General features: G+C 41.2%; 1 protein-coding gene and 1 pseudogene across 1 annotated transcript; both read left to right on the top strand.

Moving 5' to 3' along the window:
• Position 1: 1 nt before the first annotated feature.
• Positions 2 to 18617, top strand: MRPL47 (mitochondrial ribosomal protein L47). The gene is made up of 7 exons (XM_064366827.1): positions 2 to 146; positions 2434 to 2579; positions 3398 to 3458; positions 5742 to 5838; positions 12119 to 12249; positions 15408 to 15503; positions 18105 to 18617. Exons 1-7 carry the CDS (start codon positions 49 to 51, stop codon positions 18226 to 18228), a joined length of 753 nt encoding a protein of 250 aa, XP_064222897.1. The 5' UTR covers positions 2 to 48; the 3' UTR covers positions 18229 to 18617.
• On the top strand, positions 12965 to 14700 carry LOC135270790 (heterogeneous nuclear ribonucleoprotein A3-like; annotated as a pseudogene).
• Positions 18618 to 18667: the final 50 nt, after the last annotated feature.

The following is an 18667-nucleotide window of genomic DNA, read 5'->3' as shown; positions in this document are numbered from 1 at the left end:
GTGACGCCATCGCTGGCGGAAACGCGGTTTGCCTAGTTATGCGAAAACATGGCTGCTGCCGGTTTGGCACTTACTTGCAGGCGAGTCTCAGCCGCCCTGAAGGCGTCCAGGTCGTTGATAACTCCGCAGGCCCCTGCCTGCACAGGGTAAGTGATGTATAAAGTAAGTTTGCCCACCTCTCCAACTTTGAATCTTGTTTGGTTGCCGAGATGCCGAGAACAACTCAAGAATGCAAAGGCCGCCCGGATGACAGAGCCGGAGCCCACCTTGGTGAGGAGTGACCTTGGAGAAGTCGCCCACCTCCGACGTTTCTGTTCCTTCCTCATTTTGCTGCTGCCTGCTGTGCACCAGGCAGTATATAGGGTTTGTAGATGTCCAGCATTTGTTGAAGTAAATAACCTGTAAGTACAGAAGCATCCTCTTGGGATGGGTGAGGTGGGAAAAACTTCACCGAAGATGTTTTTGTTACGATACCCAAGTCTGTGTCAGGTTTGGATGGATTAAAAAAGAAGAGATATTTGTATTTACAGGATTTGTTACAATGAAAATAGCAAATGCACGGAAAGTCGCCCTGCAGGCGTGAGAAAGAAGCATCCACAAAGCGGTGTTCATTATTTCGAGGTGGAAGACAACTCTCGTCCGGACAGAGCGAGATCCTTTTTTACTTTAGCGTGTGTGCTTTCTTGCTCTTTCCTGGCGTTTGTCTATAGAGTTGAATTTTATAAACAGTAGAGCAGGTCAGATTTTTTTAGAAGGAAGCAGCGTATTTGCTCTTGAACGTGCAAGCAGTTAACTGAGGATCTGTTGTGCGCTGGTTTATTATTACACTAACCTCAGAGATAAGCATTTTTTAAATTTCCTTAATTTTACAGAGCTCAGAGGTTATGACTTGATCAAGTTGGTGAGCTTGGATCAATTGTCTCTTCTACTTCGTCATCATTTTTCCTTGTAAATGAAATAATTTAGCTTTTTTTTTTTTTTTTTTTTTGGGACGGAGTTTCGCTCTTGTTACCCAGGCTGGGGTGCAATGGCGCGATCTCGGCTCACCGCAACCTCCACCTCCTGGGTTCAGGCAATTCTTCTGCCTCAGCCTCCTGAGTAGCTGGGATTACAGACATGTGCCACCGTGCCCAGCTAATTTTTTGTATTTTTAGTAGAGACGGGGTTTCACCATGTTGACCAGGATGGTCTCGATCTCTTGACCTCGTGATCCACCCGCCTCGGCCTCCCAAAGTGCTGGGATTACAGGCTTGAGCCACCGCGCCCGGCCCAAGAATCTCTCTTCTTTATTTGGATTTGTCTGATTATTTCTTCATGATTAGATTTAGGCTGAATATTTTTGATGGGAGACAATGCTTGTGATATACTTCATTACTGAGTTTTAAATCATCTCCTCAGGTCATTAACTATTTTTTAAAAACAGGATTTTTGAATTACTGCATAAAAATTTATCATACAGATGGATAATAATGTTTTAAACCATTCTCAGCTGCACAGTTACATAATTAAAAACCTGATATTCTATATAGTGCTTTAATACACATCTTAACTTACAAATTCCCATCTGTGATAATTTCTTCAGTTGAAATTTCTAGATGTAGAATTACTAAGTTAAAGGAGGAGGTATTTGATACATGTTACAAAATTGTGGGTGTTTTTAATTTTTGGTTTTTTGAGACAGGGACCGACTGTCGCCCAGGCTAGAGTGCAATGGTGTGATCTCAGCTCTCTGAAACCTCTGCCTCCCAGGTTCAAACCATCCTCCCACCTCAGCCTCCTGAGTAGTTGGGACTATAAGGCGCATACCACCACGCCTGGCTAATTTTTGCATTTTTGTTAAAGATGAGGTTTTGCCATCTTGCCCAAGCTGGTCTTGAATTCCTGGGCTCAAAGGGGTTGTCCCGCCTCAGCCTCCCAAATTTCTGGGATTATAGGTATGAGCCACCATGCCCAGCCCACATGTTGCAAAATTGACTGCTCTTTTTACCTGCATTTGCACCCATTAGCAATGTAAGAAGGACCCAAAAATGTTACCTTAAAATATAATTGTATAAATATATTTTATACAATATACCTGAAATTATAAGGTAGCAGCTTCTATAATGCAATATTAAAAATACTTTCTAAAGCATTTTCAAAATTTATTGTGGCCAGGCATGGTGGCTCACGCCTGTAATCCCAGCACTTTGGGAGGCCAAGGTGGGAGGATCACTTGAGCCCAGGAGTTCGAGACCAGCCTGGGCAACATAGTGAGACCCAGTCTCTAAATAAGAAAAAAAGAAAAAAAAATTTAATTCTTATGCAGAAACCCCAAGTATCTTTTTAAAACATTATAGATGACAAATGGTTATGTTTATTATGATAATGTTTATTGCTTATAAAATCAAGATATTACAAAACTTTAATTACTTGTTTATATGTTTTCAATTGCAGGTTTTTTCTTAGTTTGTTGACTAAAAGTCCACCAAATGTAACATCCTTCCACCACTATAGATTACTTCATACCACATTGTCAAGGAAAGGACTAGAAGAATTTTTTGATGACCCAAAAAACTGGGGGCAAGAAAAAGTGAAATCTGGTGAGATATTTGGGTTGGTCAGCATTCAATATATTTACTGAACTCCCCCCAGTCATTCTAGGATTATTTATCCAGTTCAGGAATTATTTAGATGTTTCCTTTTTCATTTATCTTTGGGACTGCTCCCTAGAGAAAATTAAAAGGACAATATAATAGTTGAGTTAATTATTCCTTGGCAGATTGGCAAGATGGTTAGAAAAGGAATAGGTTGAAATTATTAACTAAAGTAAGGTTTAGGGCTTATTTTAGATTTTAATTTTTAGTGATAATTAAAAATTTATTTATTTAGAGACAGAGTTTCGCTCTTGTTGCCCAGGCTGGAGTGCAATGGCATGATCTCGGCTCACCACAACCTCTGCCTCCCTGGTTCAAGCGATTCTCCTGCCTCAGCCTCCTGAGCAGCTAGGATTACAGGCATGCACCACCATGCCCAGCTAATTTTGTATTTTTAGTAGGGATGGGGTTTCTCTATGTTGATCAGGCTGGTCTCAAACTCCCGACCTCAGGTGATCTGCCCACCTTGGCCTGGCCAAAAAGTTAATTTATAATGGCATAACGTATTTTGTCATTAAGGTGTGAAAATACATTCTGTACTAATGCTAACATTTTTTTAATGCTATTGCTAGTCATGTTAATAGTATTTTTGTATGTTACCTAATTTATCCCTAATTACACATTATGTTATACACTATACAAAAGCAATTATATATTTTACAGATAAGGAAACAGGTTTAGACAGGCTTAGAGAGCTTCAATGATTTGCCAAAGGGCACATGGCTAGAAATATTATTTCATGTTATGTATTGTCATTTTAATAGGAGCAGCATGGACCTGTCAGCAACTAAGGAACAAAAGTAATGAAGATTTACATAAACTTTGGTAAGTATACTAAATACATTAACATCTAAACATTTGAAGGAGTTACAGTGTACCAATGAGGTAAAAACTGAATCTATCTGATACAAGAAATTGAGTAAAGCGATTTGTGTTATAGTACTATGGATGATAAATCCGATGTTTAAGATCATGAAAAATTTTTATGTGACAGGTTAGATTATGACAAATGTCACAATTCTCAAGTAGTTGGGGATTTAGAAATTTTACTGTATCTTACATTAGTCCTACTAACCTTTATACTAGCAATTTCAGTCAGTTAATGAAATGAAACAGGGAACAGTTGGTTGCTGTTTTTTTTCTTTGAGACAAGGTCTCACTCTGTTGCTCAGGCTGGAATGCAGTGGCACAGTCACGGCTTACTGCAGCCTTGACCTCCTGGGCTCAAGTGATCCTCCCACCTCGGCCTCCCAGCATGCTGGGATTACAGGCTTAAGCCACGTTGCCCAGCCATTGGTTATATTTAGAATTCTCTCCTTTTTATTACATTTTCAGGGTCTGTAATTTTTAGCTTATTTGCTTTGGAAGGGTGTGTTGGAGGGTGCATTTAATTGAAAATTTAGGTAGATTTTTCTGGCAGGCTCTGATGAATTAGAGAGGGTTGAGAGGATTTAAGACAGGGTTGAATTTTAATGTACTATATTTAGCCCAAAGATACGTTTTGTTAGGACCATAATTGCTTTTTAAGTTGGGAAGTTTCACACAAAAAAATACTATTTCTGTCTGCTCTTGAATAATGTGACTCGTGATTTGGCCAGACTGGCCTTGCATTGCTAAATGGCAACAACTTGGCCGGTCTGTGGAGCAGCTACCCCTTCTGGATGGAGCAGGACACCCCACTTCTCACCTGCCCTGTGGTCCTTTCACCATGTCTGCTTCCTTCATCATTGTTACCTGCCTAGACACTCTAGTAGACATTTACTTATTTTTTGGAGAGACAGTCTCACTCTGTTGCCCAGGCTGGAATGCCAGTGGCATGATCTTGGCTCACTACAACCTCCACCTCCCAGGTTCAAGCAATTATCGTGCCTCAGCCTCTCAAGTAGCTGGGATTACAGGCTCATACCACCATGCCTGGCTGAATTTTTGTATTTTAGTAGAGACGGGGATTCACCATTTTGACCAGCTGGTCTCGAACTCCTGACCTCAAGTGATCCACCTGCCTCAGCCTCGGAAAGTGCTGAGATTACAGGAGTGAGCCTCTGTACCCGGCCCCAACTCTTATTCTGAAACAGATATATTCAGAAAACCTGTCTTCACTTTAGCTCTGCTGCTTCAGTACGTTTGACTGTGTTTACTCTGCTCTCCTTTCATCATATACTCCATCTCCTCTGTGAGTCTTTCCCTGGCCACCTTAGCTAGAAGAGATGTTTCTCATCTCCCCGACTTAGTTCTTCTGGTGCTTTTCATCTGTCCCACTTACTATGCCACATCACGTTACAGTTTCAGAAGCAGTATGGTGGAATTAAAATAGAATGGATTTTGTACACAGAGAGTCAGGGCTTTGAATCTTGAATTACCTGTGTGACCCAGAATACCTTACTTCTCTCAGCCTTAGCTTCTTCATTTAGTAAGTGGAAATAGTACCAACCTCAGAAGGTGGTTGTGAGAACTAAATGAAATAAGTTCGTAAAAATGCTTAGCACATTGTGTGGTACATAATAAAGAGTAAATGTTACTTGCCTTCCATCTCCTCTACTCTTCACTTGGAATGTAAGGACAGTGTTTTATGCCTCTTTATAATTCCCTTAGCACTTGATACATGTGGCACGTGGAAAGTTTGTTAAACAAATGGATAAGCAAAGATGGTTATGTATCAAGGATTATTCTTTGTAATCGTATTCTGTATATTGAGATTCCTAATAAGACTTTTTGTTTTGAGACAAGATTTCATTTTATCCCCAGGCTGGAGTGTAGTAGCATGATCATAGCTCACTATGGCCTCGAACTACCAGACTCAAGCAGTCCTTCTGCCTCAGTCTCCCAAAGAGCCGGGGCTTCAAGTGTGTGCCGCCATGCCCGGCTAGTAACATTTTTTATTTTTTGTAGAGATGGGGTCTTGCTGTGTTGCCCAGGCTGGTCTTGAACTCCTGAGCTCACGCAATCCTCCCACCTCAGCCCCCAAAGTTCTGGGATTACAGGCATGAGCCACAGCACCTCGCCCCTAAGTGCCTTTCAAGTACAGATAATTATTTTTGATGTCAGAAATCTCAACTTTGTTAACATAACCACAGAATACCTTCACAAGCTCTGTGTTCTTTTGTGTAGGTATGTCTTACTCAAGGAAAGGAACATGCTCCTAACCCTAGAGCAGGAGGCCAAGCGGCAGATATTGCCAATGCCGAGTGCAGAGCGGCTAGAGAAGGTAAGGACTGGGGAGGCTGGAGGGGTTGCCAGTGCGAAGTCCAGAGCGGCTGCAGAAGGAAGGACCGGGGAGGCTGGAGAGGTTGCCAGTGCCGAGTCCAGAGCGGCTGCAGAAGGAAGGACCGGGGAGGCTGGAGGGGTTGCCAGTGCCGAGTCCAGAGCGGCTGCAGAAGGAAGGACCGGGGAGGCTGGAGGGGTTGCCAGTGCCGAGTCCAGAGCGGCTGCAGAAGGAAGGACTGGGCTGCGGGATTACAGCAAAAAGGAGTGGGTGTGTGGTTCCTGTATTACTTGTCAAATAGATTTTTTTTTCTTATTTCTGTTTGATTTTTAGTAAAGTTGAGTAGTGCAACCAGCACAACTCGTTTGGAAACATTTCCATGACCCCTAAAAGAAATCTCATACTCGTCAGCAGTCATTCCTCATTCCTATCTGCAACTTTTTTTTCCTTTTGTGGCAGGGAGTGTCTCACTCTGTCGCCCAGACTGGAGTGCAGTGGTGTGATATCATGGCTCACTGCAACCTCCACTTCCCAGGTTCAAGCGATTTTCCTGCCTCAGCCTCCCAAGTAACTGGGATTACAGGCATGCACCACCACGCCCAGCTAATTTTTGTACTTTTGGTATAAATGGGGTTTCACCATGTTGGCCAGGCTGGTCTCAAACTCTTGACCTCAGGTGATCCACCTGCCTTAATCTCCCAAACCAACCTGCAACTTGTGACATACTTGTGGACAAATGTTTTTATTTGAGTAGATACCTAAGAGTGAAATTGCTGGCTCACATGATAAATCTATGTTTAACATTATAAGAAACTGCCAAACTGTCTTCTAAAATAGCTGTACACTTCACATTTCTAGTTCTGGTTAAACCATTTCCTTAGTAACTAGATTAATTTTTTACTGCTTTTTAAAATACTGTAGTAAAAAATCACATAACATAAAATTTACCATCTTGACCATTTTTAAGTGTAAGAGTCAGTAGTGTTTAATTTATTTACAGAGTGTGAAAGGTTGGTTACTTTTTAAATTCACTTTTCTTTCTTTATTAAAAGAATGATCCCTTGTGTATTTGTTCCCATTCTCAGAGGTAATCCATCTTACATGTTTCGTATTTATCCATCAAAATTTTTCTGTACGTGTAGAAGTATATCTAATTGTTTTTATTGATACAAATTTGGTTATAATCTTTTTAAACTTGAATTTTTCACCTATGTAATGTATCCTGGATATCTTTTCATATCAGTATGAGATCTACGTCTTTTAAAGGTATATTTAAGGTATTTTTCCACATGGAAGACTTACGTTTACATTTACATTTATGCTTTTACTACATTGCTTTCAAGATGAGCCCTTCATTGATTCTTCTGTGCCATAGTAAGTAGCGAGAGCAGAACTCAGTTTTTATGATAGCGTTAGTCCTGCTGCCTCCAGTGACCTCAGCTACTTAGCTTCCTTTCCTCAGCAGTCACAGCCATTATTACCACACTGCCTTTAAGGTGGAAGGACATAGCAATCCCCGGAGAAAATCAAAGAAGGTACAAAATAAAACCTCATTGGTTTACCCTAATTATGGAGGTTATTCTGATGTAGTGAAAGTTGAATTATATAACATTTTCTTCTTTTTTTTTTTTTTGAGATGGAATCTTGCTCTGTCGCCAGGCTGGAGTGCAGTGGCTTGATCTTGGCTAACTGCAACCTCCGCCTCCCAGGTTCAAACGATTCTCCTGCCTCAGCCTCCTGTGTAGCTGGAATTACTGGTGTGTGCCACTATGCCCAGCTAATTTTTGTATTTTTAATAGAAACGGGTTTCTTCATATTGACCAGGCTGGTCTCAAACTCCTGACCTCGTGATCCTCTCATCTTGGCCTCCCAAAGTGTTGGGATTATAGGTGTGAGCCACCACGCCGGCCATATTTTCATTCTTTTACCTTTATTTTGACAAAATATTGGACTCTCAGAAAAATTGTAAGAATAGTAGAAGGAGCCGGGCGCGGTGGCTCACGCCTGTAATCCCAGCACTTTGGGAGGCCGAGGCGGGTGGATCACTAGGTCAAGAGATCGAGACCATCCTGGTCAACGTGGTGAAACCCCGTCTCTACTAAAAATACAAAAAATTAGCTGGGCATGGTGGCGCGTGCCTGTAATCCCAGCTACTCAGGAGGCTGAGGCAGGAGAATTGCCTGAACCCAGGAGGCGGAGGTTGCGGTGAGCCGAGATCGCGCCATTGCACTCCAGCCTGGGTAACAAGGGCAAAACTCTGTCTCCAAAAAAAAAAAAAAAAGAATAGTAGAAGGAATTCTCATATGCCGTCTACCCAGATCCTCATGTGACTGTTTTCCTGCATTTACCTTATCCTTCTATGAGTCCATTACCCCTCCACACGCACTATTTTTTCTCAAATGTTTGAGAGTATGTTGTACATATGACATCCCTTTATCTATAAAAACTTAAGAGAAACCAGGTTATTCCTTTATATAACCACTATGTAATTTTCAAAATCAGGACATTAACATTGATACAATATTATTAGCTGAATCTACAGATCTTATTTAGAGCCTATCAGTTATCCCAACAGTGTCTTTTATGGCAAAAGAAAATTCCGCATCACGAATTTTCAGTATCTGTTTAGTCTCCTTTAATCTGGAGACTCAGTCTTTCTTTGTGTTTCCTGACAGTGAAATTTTTTTAAAGTATAGGGCCTGGGAGGTTGAGGCTGTAGTGAGCCATGATTGTGCCAGCATACATCCAGCCTGGGTGACCCAGCAAGACCCTGTCTCAAAAAAAAAAATAAAAAGTGCAATGACAAGTAAGGATGCTTTATAAAGAACACATTGTTTATTTGATGAACAAGTTTTGGCCATAATGGGGCTGTTACAGAACTTTTGAATGTCAACAGTGGATTGCTTTGAATCTACATTTCAGAGGTGAACTCCAGCCCGACAGGTCATATCTACTGGACTTTCTGAATCAGTAGAACCCAAAATAAAAATTTACTCCAGATAAGCTGAAAGTGACCATAATTTTTTCAAACTTCAAATATATCTGGTGTTTCCAGTGTTTTGTGACGTACCACTAAGGAAACTTTATTAAGCAAAAATTTTTTTAAAAAAATTTGCAATGTAAGATAGAAACCAAAGATCTGAAACTGTCTGAGGAAGAGTAAAAGAGAAAAGAAGAATTATAATTGGTATGTAGTTCTTATCACTCGGCTGATCTGAGTTGATACCCAGTTCAAGCATAATACAGACGAATTTTACTTACAGAATAATATGAAAATTAAGGGAGAAATGTTATAATTCTGGCAGAATAGTTAGCTATGACTGTAACTAAAGTAGTAACTCTCCATTTGAGATGAATACTCTATGTGCTTCTTTTCAGAGTATTAGTACCTTTTATCACCCAAATAAATGATGTTATGTTAGTCCCCTTGTGTTTGCAATACAGAAAAAAGGCAAATGATAAAAGATTACAGTTTTGCAAGTGTATCTCTTTGTCTCTTTTTAAAAAATGTGTTTCGAGGGCTACTCTGTAACTAATTCTTGGCTATAAAGAGAAGCGTATATTGTGCCGGGTAAGAACCCTGGAGCACAGTCCTGTTAGTTTTATATTCTCTCAACTGGCACTCTTCACGCTGAGAAACTTACAAACTAGAGAAGAAGGCTCTTTCAGGTTGACTTGTTTTCAGTAAGGTATATCTAAATAACACTTGATTTTCCTCACATTTGTTGGCATGAACTTTTGAATGCGAGTTCTGTGGTCTTGGTAGCCATTTACTTTCTATCTTTGTGAGCTAACACTGGATTTCAGCTAGAAGCCTCAAGTCCTACCCTTGCTTAGGCAAACTGCTTAATATAGTTAGTCAACAACCAGATTCACTAAAAATTTCTAAAGATTAGAGAGCTTTGTATAAAGCCCTTATCAGTGTGGTCCCTTTTCTCCTAAGTTTGTCTTCAAAATAGAATTTGTCTTAGTCATCTTTTCTTTTTCAGAGATTTTGTAGAAAATAAAATAGTTCAGAGGAAGGCATGTGAACTCGGCTACTGTGTCACTTAGTGAAGCTGAGGATCGCGGAGGTGCTCAGTGTGAACACAGCAGGTTATGGGCCGGGCGCAGAGGCTCATGCCTGTAATCCCAGCATTTTGGGAGGCCAAGGCAAGCAGGTCACTTGAGCCCAAGGAGTTGGAGACCAGCATGGGCTACATGTCAAAACCCTATCTCTACCAAAAAAATACAAAAATTAGTCCGGTGTGATGGCACATGCCTGTAGTCACCTCTACCTGGGAGGCTGAGGTGGGAGGATTGCTAGAGCCTGGGAGGCAGAGGTTGCAGTGAGCCAAGATCGTGCCACTGCACTCCAGCTTGGGCGACAGAGCTAGACCCTGTCTCAAAAATATAAAACCAAAACAGATTATGAAGTAATTTTATCTAAATTTGTGGCTTTCACGTTTTTCAGATCTTATAGCTACCTGGGGGATTATCTTTATAATCTGTGCTTTTTTTTTTTTTTGAGATGGAGTCTCGCTCTGTAGCCCAGGCTGGAGTGCAGTGGCGTGATCTCGGCTAACTGCAACCTCTTCCTCCTGGGTCCCCGTTCAAGCAGTTCTCCTACCTCAGCCTCCCAAGTAGCTGGAATTACAGGCATGAGCCACCATGCCCAGCTAATATTTGTATTTTTCAGTAGAGACAGTGTTTCACCATGTTGGCCAGTCTAGTCTTGAACTCCTGACCTTGTGATCCGCCTGCCTCAGCCTCCCAAAGTGCTGGGATTACAGGCGTGAACCACCACGCCTGGCCATAATCTGTGCTTTTTTTGAGGATTTTTATGAGAAACAAATGTGCTTATGCAGTATTTGATACCTGTTGTGATGCTCAAGGGTGATACACATAAAATGGCTCTCAGTATGTATTTAGAACTATGAAAAAGTTTGGTCCATGTCACGTTTCAATCCCCAACATACAAATATTTATTTTGTCTTTTTTTTTTTTTTTTTTTTTTTTTGACCGAGTTTTGTCCTTGTTGCCCAGGCTGGAGTACAATCTCCACTCACCGCAGCCTCTGCCTCCCTGGTTCAAGCAATTCTCCTGCGTCAGCCTCCTGAGTAGCTGGGATTACAGGCATGCGCCACCACGCCCAGCTAATTTTGTATTTTTCGTAGAGACGAAGTTTCTCCATATTGTGGTCAGGCTGGTCTTGAACTCCCAACCTCAGGTGGTCCTCCTGTCTCAGCCTCCCAAAGTGCTGGGATTACAGGTGTAAGCCACCATGCCCAGCCATGAATATTTATATATAAACATATAAGGCCGGGTGCGGTGGCTCATGCCTGTAATCCCAGCACTTTGGGAGGCCAAGTTGGGCGGATCATCTGAGGCCAGGAGTTTGAGACCAGCCTGGCCAACATGGTGAAACCCTATCTCTACTTAAAATATGAAAAATTAGCTGGGCCTGGAAGCGGGCACCTGTAATCCCAGCTACTTGGGAGGCTGAGGCGGAAGAATCACTTGAATCCGGGAGGTGGAGGTTGCAGTGAGCCAAGATCACACCACTGCACTCCAGCCTGAGCAACAGAGAGAGACTCTGTCTCAAAAAAATCAATAAATTATATACACATATATGTATATAAACATACACATATTACTCTGCAAATATATACATTATAACACCATAGAAATCTTAAAGTGATAAAAAGAAATAGAAGTTTAATAGTATCATCTTGCATCTTGATAAATCTTTGGAGATTCACGTCTGGATGGACTGTATTCCTTTCCCTGTAGCAGCAACAGCCACCGAGCAGGCCACAATGTCCGTATCTGCATGTCAGGCACACAGTGATTAGTTGAGATCAAAACATGTCTTTTTTAAGGTAATGAAAATAGCAAGTTGTTACCACTTCTTACTAGCTCATTGAGTCTTGAAATAACATTATTCAAATTGGGTCTCGAATCGATATAAGTGTATCTCACTCCAAACAAAACTAATCTATGGAAATAGATTTGTATTTAAATACAACTATAAGCTTTTTTAAAAATATAGAAAGTGGTAATATAGACACCCGTGTAGACCTACGTGTGCCAAAAAGATTTTTAGAAAGTACTTAACAGAGTGGTTCTTTGGCATAAATATTTATCGTCAATTTTTTGTAGCAGAAGTGTCTATACATTCTCTGTCCCTGAATTTTGTAGTAGGTGATTGTTAAGGCTGGGTCTTTCCGTTCTCTTCAGGTAGCAGATTCCTTGGATGCATTAGATAGAGTTGTCCAGGAAGATCTTTCTCTTCTCTTTTCAGGTAGTAGAGTCCATGGATGCTTTAGATACCGTTGTCCAGGAACGAGAAGATGCCCTGAGGCTTCTTCAGACTGGTCAAGAAAGAGCTCGACCTGGTGCTTGGAGAAGAGACATCTTTGGAAGAGTCATCTGGTATGTAGTTACACTGTGGCTCTTCTAAAATGAGAGTAAAAATCCATGCCTCATTCCCCTGCCCAATGTCTTTAAAAACAACTTGCACCATATGAGATACATTAGAGGTATGTCTAATATAAAAAGAGGTCCCACACCCCTTTGGAGCTTAATGAAGGAGAATATGAATGAAGGTAGCTTTACCTGGTAAAACCAGCCAACCTCCATTTCCTGTGATCCAGTTATCTATAAGTCTGTATTGTAGTCATTCTTAATCTTTTTTTTTTTTTTTTTAAGAAGTGAAAGGTCTCACATATTTATTACTGAACCCAGGCAACCAAAGCCTTTTTTTTTTTTTTTTTTTTTTAACGTGAATAATGGAAGCACTGTGGGTTGTACTAATGCCTTCATAACAGATCCAGAGAGGAAACTGTTCAGACTTCTCCAGATAGCAGTGACATTTCTCAGCTTGACTTGGTAACACGATTGTGACCTTCAGACAGCATTATGTGTGTGCCATCGCATATGTAATTTCTTATAGACCCAGCTTGGTTCTTCTCCAATGTCTCCTTTTGGAGTTGTACCTGATTTTATTAGCAGTTTTCATCCGAATCCACTGGGGAATGGGACGATTTTGCTTTTGTTTCTTGGCCAGGAATCGCTTAATCCTGAAAGTCTTGTGAGAAGACACGGCGAGAAATGGGGTAAAGCACCACGACGGCGGAGAAGGGAAGAGAGTGTGGCTCTTAATCTTATGTGAATCACAAGACCTTTTGAGAATTTGATGAAAGTTAATTGATAATTTCCCAGAAGAATGTCCGTGTACACATGTCACTTCAGAAGGTGTAAAACCCATGAAGCGATATTGAACTCGAGTTGGAAGAGGCGAGTCCGGTCTCAAAATGGAGGGCCATGATCCAAAGGAACCAGAGCAGTTGAGAAAACTGTTTATTGGTGGTCTGAGCTTTGAAACTACAGATGATAGTTTAAGAGAACATTTTGAGAAATGGGGCACACTTACAGATTGTGTGGTAATGAGAGATCCCCAAACCAAACGTTCCAGGGGCTTTGGTTTTGTGACTTATTCTTGTGTTGAAGAGGTGGATGCAGCAATGTGTGCTCGACCACACAAGGTTGATGGGCGTGTAGTGGAACCAAAGAGAGCTGTTTCTAGAGAGGATTCTGTAAAGCCTGGTGCCCACCTAACAGTGAAGAAAATTTTTGTTGGTGGTATTAAAGAAGATACGGAAGAGTATAATTTGAGAGACTACTTTGAAAAGTATGGCAAGATTGAAACCATAGAAGTTATGGAAGACAGGCAGAGTGGAAAAAAGAGGATTTGCTTTTGTAACTTTCGATGATCACGATACAGTTGATAAAATTGTTGTTCAGAAATACCATACTATTAATGGGCATAATTGTGAAGTGAAAAAGTGTACACATGTCACTTCAGAAGGTGTAAAACCCATGAAGCGATATTGAACTCGAGTTGGAAGAGGCGAGTCCGGTCTCAAAATGGAGGGATTTGCCCCTTTCTAAACAAGAGATGCAGTCTGCTGGATCACAGAGAGGTCGTAGAGGTGGATCTGGCAATTTTATGGGTCGTGGAGGAAACTTTGGAGGTGGTGGAGGTAATTTTGGCCGTGGTGGAAACTTTGGTGGAAGAGGAGGTTATGGTGGTGGAGGTGGTGGCAGCAGAGGTAGTTATGGAGGAGGTGATGGTGGATATAACGGATTTGGTGATGGTGGCAACTATGGCGGTGGTCCTGGTTATAGTAGTAGAGGGGGCTATGGTGGTGGTGGACCAGGATATGGAAACCAAGGTGGTGGATATGGTGGCGGTGGTGGAGGATATGATGGTTACAATGAAGGAGGAAATTTTGGCGGTGGTAACTATGGTGGTGGTGGGAACTATAATGATTTTGGAAATTATAGTGGACAACAGCAATCAAATTATGGACCCATGAAAGGGGGCAGTTTTGGTGGAAGAAGCTCGGGCAGTCCCTATGGTGGTGGTTATGGATCTGGTGGTGGAAGTGGTGGATATGGTAGCAGAAGGTTCTAAAAGCAGCAGAAAAGGGCTACAGTTCTTAGCAGGAGAGCGAGGAGCTGTCAGGAAAGCTGCAGGTTACTTTGAGACAGTCGTCCCAAATGCATTAGAGGAACTGTAAAAATCTGCCACAGAAGGAGCGATGATCCATAGTCAGAAAAGTTACTGCAGCTTAAACAGGAAACCCTTCTTGTTCAGGACTGTCATAGCCACAGTTTGCAAAAAGTGCAGCTATTGATTAATGCAATGTAGTGTCAATTAGATGTACATTCCTGAGGTCTTTTATCTGTTGTAGCTTTGTCTTTTTCTTTTTCTTTTCATTACATCAGGTATATTGCCCTGTAAATTGTGGTAGTGGTACCAGGAATAAGAAATTAAGGAATTTTTAACTTTAAAAAAAAAAAAAAAAAAAAACCCGTGAAGCTAACTTCAGGACACACACCTGCCCTCTTTGCCCCTTGAGAACCTGGAACTGTTTTGTTTAAAGTCTCAGGGAATGTCACATGAACCAGTTTCAGTTTGCTCGCACTGCCATCAGGATAAGCCCTACACCAAATTATGGAATAGTTATTTTTAATACCTCCTTGTTGCTCCTACATCCAAATCCCACACTCTTGTCCGCCTTTGGGAAAGGATTTGATAATTAAGTCATGCTGAGGCATAAATAACTGAGAAAACCTGGTGTAAATGAACCTCCTTCTGAAGTGAGGCTGTTCAACCCAAAGGTAAATAAGCCTCCCCTCAGAAGGAATTTCATGTACCTTTGGGGTGAACGACCAAGATGAAGCATCATGAGACTTTTAACGTAGGCAGAATGGGGAAGGCGTTTCGGTTAGAGCCCTTCCCTGTGCTCTTGACAGTATGCCACTCACGACTCATTTGGTAGGTTCTTTTAATGGAGTTGGTGGTAACAGGGCTGCTTGGAGCCAAATTGGAGAGCGTATGCTGTCTATAACCAGTAAGTCTGAAACAGAAAGGAGAGAAATCGCCAAAGCATCTCACTAAGAGCGTTTCTCTGTTTTATTTTCTACTAATTTTTATTTGGACTAACCCATTTGAGGTAAATTAGGAAAGTGAAATTGTATTAAATGTTTTCTCTAAGGCAAATAACTTTCTGCCTTATTGGCAGGCACAAGTTCAAGCCGTGGCCGATACCTTGGCACCTAAACAAAAGATACAACAGGAAACGGTTCTTCGCAATGCCTTACGTGGACCGTTTTCTCAGGTGAGCACAAGTCCCCTTAATAATAAAACATGTTAGCTTTATACCAGATGACATATGTTAAGCTTTCTTTAGATTTTAATTTCTGTTACTACATAAGAAATTTAAAAAATAGGAAAGTCAGGTAGAAAGAAAAATTGAAGTCATATATAAGCTCACCGTCAGAAAAGCCACTGTTGGCTAAGCACGGTGGCTCATGCCTGTAATCCTAAGACTTTGGGAGACTGAGGCAGGTAGATCACTTGAGGTCAGGAGAGTTCGAGACCAGCCTGGCCAATGTGGCAAAAACCTGTCTCTACTAAAAGTACAAAAATTAGCCAGCCCCACTGACCTGTAATCTCAGCTGCTTAGGAAGCAGAGGCACGAGAATCGCTTGAACCTGGGAGGCGGAGGTCACAGTGAGCTGAGATTGCACCACTGCACTCCAGCCTGGGTGACAGAGCGAGACGCTGTCTCAAAAAAAAAGAAAAAAAAAAAAAAAGAAATAGCCACTGTTAACATTATAGTACGTATCATTTCAAAAGTTTTATTGCCTTTCTATTCTATCTATATGTATAGAGAAAACTTTCTACTGTTATATGAAAATGAAGGCCCAAATAATTCAACTGCATACAACGTGACTTCATGTTACTGCAAGGCTGTTGAAAAGCAAAGGGGCTAGGAACAGAAGTCTGTTGTATTATATCTAAACTCATGAAAAAATAAAAATAAATAAACTCATGTTATCCTGAAGAATGTTGATCTCCAAATATTTCCTCCAGCACATTTTTCCTTCATGAGGTTGTAACAGGAGCAGCTGTGAGAAACAGAGCTCTCGAACACGGAACGGGGAAGGAAGGGGTTTATCATTACGGCCGGGAGCTGGGCGATGATTCATCTAAACCCAGCTCGTCCGACAAAGAAAGGTTTTACCTTTATATAGGCTTACACTCTATATATTACACATGAAGGAATCTTAGGTTTACAGCCTTAGAAATCACGAGTGAAAGGGTTTTGGATTTACAGCTTTAGGAATCACATGTGAAAAGGTTTCTGGGTTTACAGTTTTAGAAATCACATGTGAAAAGGATCTTGTTTAAGTAAAAACAGTGTCTTCCAGAGTTTCCCCAATACCAAGCGTGTTATTTACAGGAAGGTGATTCAGGAGGTGCCAGGTGGCCAGCCTTTTCTTCTACTGAAATGCAGTGTGGAGGTCGAGGTGGGTGATCCCAGATGCCTGGGTCTCCTTCGTCAAGGTTTATCTGTGAATGGGAAGAACACAGGGCTTCTGTTATGACAGAGGAGTTCAGTGTTCCCATGAACCACTCGCTGATGACTATACAAACTTCAGATTTTTTTTTTAAAAGAGCTATTTTAAATAGGATGGAGTTTAATCCCCAAAAGCTGCAAGTAGAAGGGAAAAGTGCAGCAAGCTCACGGTTCCTGGGCCAAGGGTGTTACTCAACTCCCATTGCTGTGGCTCCAGAGAGACAGGGCGGAGGAACCAAAGAGCTCCTGGCTAAAGGTGCTAGAAATAGAATTCAAAGCTGGGAAAGCGGCTGGAAAATTAAAGGGGAAATCGTAGCAGCACAAGAACCACAGCTTTTAACGACTCTCTTGAATAATACATTCTACTTTTAGCAAGTTCCTCAAAAACCGATTTTCTCTCCCGAAAGATTTTCATACCAAAACAAACTTGTAAAAACAATTTAAGCAGGAATGCAATCTCTAAACTTGGGTTTAAAGTGTCTAATGTACTTTAGAATCACATTTAAAATTACTCATCTTCCCCACTGAACCAGCTACCCCTCTCCTCACTTTATCTGTAGAATGCCCAGTCTGCGTGGGCACCAAACCATGTCATTGTCTTCATCACCACTGCTGTATATTTAATCAGTCCTTTATTTCAATCTTGCTGCAGAGCGTCTCCAGGATCTCTTTTTCTTTTTCTTTTTTTTTTTTTTGAGACGGAGTTTCGCTCGTTACCCAGGCTGGAGTGCAATGGCGCGATCTCGGCTCACCGCAACCTCTGCCTCCTGGGTTCAGGCAATTCTCCTGCCTCAGCCTCCTGAGCAGCTGGGATTACAGGCACGCGCCACCACGCCCAGCTAATTTTTTGTATTTTTTAGTAGAGACAGGGTTTCACCATGTTGACCAGGATGGTCTCGATCTCTTGACCTCATGATCCACCCGCCTCGGCCTCCCCAAGTGCTGGGATTACAGGCGTGAGCCACCGCGCCCGGCCAGGAATTCCCTACTTTCAAATACTATTCACTCTAGCTTATATCATTTCCTCTATACACAGAGAGAATAACACTCTGCTAAGAGATGCACCTTAGTCATATCAGGATTGAACTTAAGGCCCAGTCTGTTACAGGTTCATAAGATCTGGACATTCTTTCTAGTCAGGAAATAGGAGGGATAGTTGGTATAGGGTTTCAGATGCTCTTGACTTGTGCAGGTTTACAGTGATTACTATTCAAGTCTAATAATACACAGAACACAACAAACACAGAGATTGGCATGTTTGAGGCTTTGATGTAATTGATTTATGCATATTTTGATAGTATCAAATAACAGGGAAATACTTTTGTATAAATTGCTGTTATGCTTTTTTTATTCTAGACTGGAACGTGAGAAACGAGCCCGCATCAAAGCACGGAAGGAAAATTTAGAGAAAAAGAAAGCAAAAATTCTTCTAAAGAAGTTTCCACATCTCGCGGAAGCCCAAAAGTCAAGTCCTGTCTAAGATGTCTGAACTCTTAAATTTACCATTTTGTTTTTCTTGCATAAGTCTGTGTATAAGAGTAAATAAATATATGTTAAGTGGTTTATAAAGAAATTCTGTTTTTAGTCAAGTGACTTCACTGATTAGTTGTTCTATGTGTTAATGTGGCATGCTAATTAGCTAATTTGGTAGAAGCTAATTTTTTTTCTAAAAATCAAGTAAAAAGTTCAGATTAAATTCCCAGTTTATAATTTCTGACATTTAAGCAGGCTTTAATGTCACCTGCATAACTGCCACACCAAAGGCAATACAGTAGTTTCTGAACTTGGGTAACTCTATTGTTAATAGGATATGAAGAGGACGTGGGTACTGCTGTTAATAAACAGTACTTTGATTCAAAATAATGGCAATACATTTAGTCCTTAAAGTAGTAAGTCACAATGTACAACAGTCCAAAAAA

Source organism: Aotus nancymaae, unplaced genomic scaffold, assembly GCF_030222135.1.
Source record: "Aotus nancymaae isolate 86718 unplaced genomic scaffold, 86718_ANA_hifiasm-v0.15.2.pri h1tg000067l, whole genome shotgun sequence".
NCBI classification, from domain to species: domain Eukaryota; kingdom Metazoa; phylum Chordata; class Mammalia; order Primates; family Aotidae; genus Aotus; species Aotus nancymaae.
This window is presented reverse-complemented; position numbering and strand designations above follow the sequence as displayed.

Coding starts and splice junctions, on each gene's coding strand:
- MRPL47 (XM_064366827.1), top strand. CDS start 49: ATGGCTGCTGCCGGTTTGGCACTTACTTGCAGGCGAGTCTCAGCCGCC. Junction 5,839..12,118: donor GTGCAGAGCGGCTAGAGAAG/GTAAGGACTGGG, acceptor TTCTCTTTTCAG/GTAGTAGAGTCCATGGATGC. Junction 12,250..15,407: donor ATCTTTGGAAGAGTCATCTG/GTATGTAGTTAC, acceptor CCTTATTGGCAG/GCACAAGTTCAAGCCGTGGC.